Raw genomic sequence first — 7947 nt, forward strand, 5'->3', positions numbered from 1 at the left:
TCTGGGCGTTTGTATCGAAGATAAATCAGTCCAGCCACTGCCAGTCCGATAAAAAGCCACCTGGCAAAACTGAGGAAATTCAGAAGACTGTAGAGGTCTCCGGAGAAGAGCATGATCATCGTCAAAGGGTGCTGCAGGAAGGGGGGAGAGTCAACCTCGGTGACGTAAGAGATCACCAGCATACAGGTGGTTCACAAGCACTAACTGTGTAGATTATTATCTTCTTTCAAATGCTCATTTCTACCAAAGAACTAAAAACCCAGATTCCACTAGCTTCTAGTCTATGCTCCGCTCTCAGAACCCCTCAGTTACAGCACTAACTGTATGTGAATGATCATCACTAAGCACCTCCAATTCATGTTCAGTCCCGTTATATTGGAGAGCAGATAATGTGAGCCCCAAAATGGAAAAGGACTGCATGACTCCAAGATACAAAGACCCAGAAATGAAATAATTAGTAAATAGCAAATAATAAAGCAGTGATTGTGAGGATGGCGTAAGCCAGTTGTCAGTAGAGTTGGAGCCGACTTGATAACACCTAAGGAAAACAAGAAGGATTAAAAGTGCATCCCCTTGGGAAATCTTAGAAAACCCCACAAATGCTCTAGGTTCCCTGTACGCATGAAACACAGGCACTCTCTAGGTAACTCTGTTTGCACTCGAATGCAAATGGTAGACCTCTTCTTCCTCCACACTGACTTCCCCCAGGTGCCTTTGCCCTGAGTCACGCTCAAGCCCACGAAAGGACGAAGCACAGAGATCCGCAGAGCAAGTCTCTGTAGCTGAATACACTAGCGACGGCAGGACTGATAACAGAGGCTTACACTGAAAAATGCATCTGTTGCCACGTGACATTAATGTCTAGATTCCACACAGAGAGTGCGTGTACTTTGAAAAGTAAAACAAGAAGAAGAAGAAAAAACAAGAAGAAGCAGCTGATGCAACTCAAAAGCTTGTGGAGGAGGGTGGGGATGGGGATGCTCAATGCAATCTAGCTTGCTGCTGAGAGCAGATTCCAGTAGAAAGAAAAAAATGTTATGAAATTGTACTTAGAACTGAATATAACATTGCCAACGGGTATTTGGAGAGTTTGACACTCTGACACCGTCTTTTGAATGTGATGGTTCATGACTGTTTCCCAGCCTACAAACTCCCATTTGAATTTTGTGTTTTCATTGCTTCCCTTTAGGACTGCCCTCAAATGTCTCTCTTAATCATAGAATCACCACCCTCCCCCCCTATAGGATTTCACGAATTCTCTGGGTAATCCCCCCCCCCCACACCCCACCCCCCGTGCATTTCATCGTAAGGAACCTAGGAGGAGACATGTGTGTGTTTGGGGGACTAAAACTTTGAGCTTTACATTCCTAAAGTAAAACTGGGACATCTGATTATTCTACGTCTTTTCCTCTAATGCTGTAGTTTAATGCCAAGTTAATGGTTTTCCTCAGATCCCACAAATGTCTACCAGAGTATGAGGGGGAGAATGTAGTTATGGCCCTAAACATCAACTAGGAGCCACAAACACTGAGTAAAGGTGCAAGGAGAGAGGGACATTATCTTGTCTCCACCGTCCTCGCAGCTCTGCACAAAAACATCCATCTAACAATAAATGAGAAAGCAGAGGATGATCCTAAGCCTGGTTTAAAGTCCTCATGGCTGCCCTGTTGTCTGAGCATCTATCTAGATGCACTTGTTAATGAGCGTTTACCAAAACGATGACAGCTGGCAGCGGGGTGTGCTTGCTGACGTGGATCATGGAGAGAATCGCTGGGAGGTGACCCTCTCGAGACGCGACATAGAATAACCTGATGGGAGAGAAATGGGGGTGCAGTTGACTGGACAATTGATCATTTCAGAGAAACTCTACAACTCCAAGAGAAAACTCACATCATCGTCAAACCCAACAGTCGGTGTTTCTTAGGTGAGTGTTTGCAGTGAACTCTTTTGAGAAAGTAGAGTACATCTTGAGAAATCTGACTTTGAAGTTTACAAAATCTGCCCACAGTCTGTTAGCCCTTGAAGAAAAGAATAGCAATGTCTCCCTCGGCACAGTGGGCCCTACCTACAAAGGCTTACTGGTGACTTAGTGCTAGGTCCCAGTATGGGATCTACGTGTGCGTTAATGAACTCTGTGTGCGTTAATGAACTCTATACGTATATGTATACACACATGTGTACCTATCAATATACGTGCACATGCACGCACCCACACAAGGACATATAACATTCACATTAAATGTGACAAGAGTTTAATCACTTCACAATAAGACAAACAGGGCTCCTTCATCAATCAAGACAGAGAGGATGCAGATGATGTAGTGTGATTTCTGGTGTAGCTTACTTTATTTTCTTCTTGTCACCTTTAGAGAAACCAAAGATTTTATCACCAGAAATAAAATGCTGTTGTAAGATACTGTAGACAAACTGTAAAACATGCCTCACGCGCAGCTTCAAAACGGCCTGTGAGTAGACACGCACTGCCCTCTACTGGGCAGAATGAAACACGCTCCTGATACTCGGAGCAAAATTTCCATCTTGCAAGCCCCTTTAAAACAGCAGCTTTGGAATCACAATTGCCTTTCTTTTCGGCGTTATCCTGATCACCTCCAATCTCAAAAACAGAAAATTGTTTTTTCCTGAAAATACTTGCACTCACTCACCTGGAGACAGCAAACACACCTCCATTCATGGACCCGAAGCAGGAGAGGGCAACAAAGATCGGAACTGCTAATGAGAAATTTCCCAGTAGCCGCTCAGAAAAGGTCTAGTGAAAGACAGAATGGAAGAAATTAATGCTTTACCAGAAAGTGAAATAAAATGAAACAATTTAGGCCAAACTCCCTCCCTCAATGGTTTTCTATTAGCCTGGTGATACGTGTGTGTTTCATAATGCCTTTCTTTGGTTAGGCTGTGACCAACGCGGCCCACAATAATCAAAAGCCAGGAACTTGCATGGCTTGTTGCAAGATGTTGGGCAAAGGTCTACCAAGCACCTCTCTCTCTTTCCAAAAAGCAATGGTCCAGTTATTGAATCTATTTTCAACTTTTACAAGTATCTTCTCTGGTAGGTAAAAATAACTCTATTCAGAAGTTTTTCTTTGGAAGCAAGAATCCGTTTGTGTAAACCTTCTCTTTGTCTTAGAAGGCCACCTTTTAGAGTGAAGTGCAAGTGCACACTGAGAAGGATTACATATATTTGTATTAAACGCCAAGCCTGTTATACATACTGAACTGTGTGGGAAGGTAATCAATGACTTCATTACATACGCATACACACACACACACACATCTCTGGATTTATTGTCCCCAGAATATTCATACTAGCTGAATTTCTCTCTTTATTGAGACCCTTCCTCCCTGTCAACTGGTTGCCTAACCATTCTGTAGTTTCCTTTCAAAAGTCAAGGACACCAGTCAAGGACACATCATTAGACCTCAGAAAACCTAAGAGAGAAGTAAAATTCTGAAAGTTCGCACGAGGTCATAGTGTGGACACCATTGCCCAGGCCCATGAAAGATGTTATTTTTTCCACAATGTATGTAGATTCCTTAACTGTCTTTGACATGGCTGATGCTACTCAATTAATGGACAGCCATCTGCCCAAAGGAAATGCTGCCCTTTCTTTGTCCACTCCGATGAGATGACTGGCCTAACTGACCTGCCATCAGAAAGGTTTGGGCGTTTGTCTGGGAAGACTCACGGCAGTGCGCAGAGTCTCTTCTAAGACTGTGAACTTGTACACGGGTTCACGCAAAATGAGATAATGCATTCCCTGTGGCCCTGGCTGAAATGAGGTAATATTGACTATTTTTAAAGGAACTGACATTCAGCATTGGGAAGTAATTCTTTTTACCCTTCATTGTGATGAGGTCACAAATGAATGTTCTTTTAGTAGCTAATTTTCAAGCAAAATTAAAGCATTCTTTACAGAACAATATGCTCATAATATCCCCTTTGGTAAAAGAAACGTTTCTCCCTCTTTGGAAGGAAAAGCTCTTGAAGTCAAATAAAAAGTTTTTTAATGCTATAAACTTCTATGGAAGGGAGTTAAATGCGCATCAGCATCTTTAGGATTCTGAGAAGTGTTATAACCCTGATATCTTTTTAACTTTGAACAATCCAGTCTTTGCCAAGTCTATGAATATCCCCGGAGTGGTATTCCAGAGGATATACAAGAAAGAAAAAAAACTATTTGTGATCAGCCTGGAAGAAGTCTTGAAAGATTTGAAAAGTTTCCTAAAAGAAAGAGTACAGAGTAAATTGAAATTTTCACCCAGAACCACAGAAGCCAACAACAACAACAATGCTGACAACATAATAGTATTCATTTAGCTCTCGTCAAAGTCCACCTGCCCTTAAATACAATTTCCAAATTGGATGCCTCCTAGCCAACAGACCTTGGCAGATTTCCAAGCCTGTACGAGATGGCTTCAAGGAGTTTGTAGGAAAAAAATGGAATTGAAACAAAAATAGAAATAGTGTAAATAGAATTCACATACAGGAAAATCATACAGGACTTTAGTTGTATCAGTTAAATGAGATCTCCAAAGGTGAGATCTAATTTTTAAATTATTCATTATCTTTCAGGTTAAGAAAAAAAAAAAGACCACATTTAAAAATGCTATCTGCTAGAGGGACCTCTACAAAATGATATCAACTCATTAACCTGAATTCGAATGTTTGTTTACTCAACTTGGACTTACCACTGCCACGGCTTTGGAAAGCACCAGCTCTTCCGCACTAATGGTGGTGAAGTAGGCCACATTGGTTAGCACATAGCCAACGGTAACAATGGCCATGGATATGCAGATGGCAAGGGGGATGGTTCTGAAATGCACAAAAGAGTCACTCATTAGTCATCTCCAGGGACTCGTTCTCCAAAACCAAGGAACGCAGCAGGCCCCTTCACATAAAGCGTATCATGCCATCTATGACAGGTTCTATATGTGTATGAACATTGCATCAGGTGAAGCATCAAACGTTCCCTCATAATTTAAAAAGTTCATGGAGGGAGATATTTATTCCATCATATCCCCCAAACAGACTTTTGTGCTAAAAAAAAAAATGCTATAAATGTTATAGCAGTGCTTCACAAACTTGACTTTGCGTCTTGATTTTGTATGTCTTTTTCCAAGTGAAGTCCAGATGAGTTAACCCTATAGGGACAACAACTGGATTAATAGACTCAAAGTAACATGACAGGGGAGCCCAGCAGGAAAGGAGGAGACAACAAGGGGTAGAAGGAAAATGACATGCCCTGGCATTGATGGTGGGGGGTGGGGGCGGTACCTCTTGGGAATGTGATTGAACTATGAACATGTATGATATATGAATTGTACATCAGTGAAAGAGTCAAAATAAATAAACGAATTAAACACACACACACAAGACTGCTAAACCCCACCTCAGAGATTCCGATTCCACAGGATTTACATTTCTAATCATTTCCAGGAGGTTCAAACTACCAGCCAGGGAACCACTCTCCTCTGAAATCCTTCTATGCCTTGACTACGTCCCAACAAGTGTCCTCAATTTCTCTTTCACTTCCACGGTTTCCCCCTTCAGTGGTTCTTCTTACTGGCAAGTAGTGCACATCTCTGGACGCATGAGAGCAGAACAGGTTTACCTTCCTAAATGCTGGCAATGATAATTTGTATATGATACAAAATGCACGGAAGTGCTCACAATAATGACTTTTCACTGCCCTGCTGTGAGTTCAAAGGAGACTCAAGATCATGAGTCCCTAATGAAGTGGCAGTGCAGACAATCCTGTGAAATTAGAGGTGCCATGCTGTGAAGCACACGGGAGTGGACAGTCCTGACACTGTGTGGCGTCCAGAAGTACCGTGCGCAAATGCAATGCTATGTCTTCATCTGATGCAGTGGGAAAGCCAGAGACTTACTGACCCTGATCATTTGAATCCATGTTAGTGATACACATTACTGCTTAACATAATCACCTCCTCATACTCTTTCCAGTTCAGGCAACTTAAACCTTCAGCTCTCTGCACAAAGGCTCAAGGATGGCTTGGGGAGGGGTGGGTGGAGTTTGGGCCATAGTGCTTATCAGCCCTCATGGAGCCTTAACCCTGCTGGGTGCCACTAATGAAGACCTCAATATAATTTCTTCCAAGACAGAAGTGCAGTTCAGATCCAGGGGGTAAAAAAGGGCACAGTCTGCCTTACTGCCCAAGCTGAGTGTGGTTAGCACACCCAGCCCCAGCTCATGATGCTGAACAGCAATATCTCCTGTTGAGAACAAGCAAACGGAGCCAGTCAGCAACTGCAATTCTTTATGCTGCCTGGAGTCTGACACTCTCTTGATCCCCCAAGCCTTAAGCCTTGAGGGGAAACACACTGACCTCTAAATCGTGGCATCCTAATAGGAAAATAGCAGCTGTTCCCTTCCCCTGTGTGAAGAATAGATGGTGGAATTTTCTGATAACCCCTTACACACATTTTTAATTGCAAAATTGAAAAATACTAAATTTAACTGAAGAACACCATTGGACCAATGCACTTTTACAAAAGTTAAAAGGAGTGAATGGTATTAAGTGAATTAAGGGAAATTATTTTTCTTTGAAAGAAAATTTATATGAAAATCCAACGGGACATGAAAGAGGATGTATTGAAGTGCATGTATTTTACTTTTATAGAAACAACATCCTCCTCACACAGTTTTTTTTCAAGGCTTGCAACTCATGTTCATGCACTATAGTCATATGCCCCTTACACCAATATTTGGTAGATGTTACCGACTTCAATTTCAATTCTTTTTTTTTTTTGTACACTGGTTTAATGTTATCAGTATGAATGCTTCATTGAAGCTTGGTATTTGCCTAAACCAAATGCAATCAAGGGTGACCGGCATGGCCTCATAATGAAGGTGGGGGACATCATGCTGAAACAGAAGAATAAGAATGCACCGGAGCTAAACATGAGTAAGTAAGAAACTATTCTAAGCTTAATATTACAAGAATGTGATGCTCCTGTGTATCGTTTTGCTTTTATAAATCTTAAATGAAATGCAAGTTTCGATCATCAATATCTTTGACACTGACAAGTCATCAGAAGAAAGTCTGTTCTCATCTTAAACTAGGACAGTTAGGTACATTCATCATCGTCATCATCATCAAATGTCTAGCATCCTCAAAGCATCCCCCACCCCAACCCCATCATTATCACCATTGAAACAGATCCCTGCAGACTCTCCTGTAACCTTGGAACTGAATGTGCTCCTCATCTTCACCACCTTAATTATCTTTATCTTCATCATACGGTGTTCTGTCTTTCTGCTGGCCTACAGCCCTAGCCTTTTGAAGCTATTAAGGATTATTTCCATGACTACTTCACCCTAATGCCACCCCCACCCCAAACAGAAGCCATAAATGTGCAGATGCCTGTAAATATAGCAGATGCCTGAATTCATTAAAACCACTCTAGAAACCCTTCATCCCACTTTCTCAGCACCTATGCCTTGAACGAGCGCTGACTGCTGTATCTATCCGCTATAGCTTACAGCAAAACCACCAAGGAATCAATCGAGTTATTATCATTTTGATTTTTTTTCAACCATCATGGCATCAAAAATCAGTAAAGGCTTCTTCAAAATGAATCCTCCAGCCTAGCCCTATAAAATTTATATATCCACACTTTCATAATCTCACTGCCCCTCCCTCTAGTTTTACCTCCATGAGCAATCACACTGGTGTCTAGTCTTTCAGCAGGCATGCAAAACATCTTGAAAATCATCATCCACTTTAATTTTACCAAACATTCAAAACAACCAGGATCTACTTATGGTCAAGCCTCAGTGGATTCACAGTTACCGTTGATAACTCAAAAGCAATTGAGATATAGTTATCAACTGAATTGAAACGAATGCACAATTAAAATTGTTTGTTTTCTGGAGTACTATCCATCTGGATCCATGATTTCTTCCA

General features: G+C 41.6%; 1 protein-coding gene across 1 annotated transcript in view; it reads right to left on the reverse strand.

The window, feature by feature from the left end:
* SLC7A11 (solute carrier family 7 member 11) overlaps positions 1-7947 on the reverse strand; it is an 82586-nt gene that overhangs the window by 10662 nt on the left and 63977 nt on the right. Inside the window, exons 7-10 of the mRNA XM_030886533.2 lie at positions 4708-4831; positions 2664-2767; positions 1712-1808; positions 1-131 (exon numbers count right to left, since the gene is read on the reverse strand). Coding sequence (XP_030742393.1) covers positions 1-131; positions 1712-1808; positions 2664-2767; positions 4708-4831 — 456 coding nt within the window. The remainder of the gene's footprint in view (positions 132-1711; positions 1809-2663; positions 2768-4707; positions 4832-7947) is intronic.

The sequence above is a fragment of the Echinops telfairi genome, unplaced genomic scaffold (genome assembly GCF_000313985.2).
Source record: "Echinops telfairi isolate 266 unplaced genomic scaffold, ASM31398v2 ScPeMD7_2186;HRSCAF=2738, whole genome shotgun sequence".
In the NCBI taxonomy this organism is placed as follows: Eukaryota; Metazoa; Chordata; class Mammalia; order Afrosoricida; family Tenrecidae; genus Echinops; species Echinops telfairi.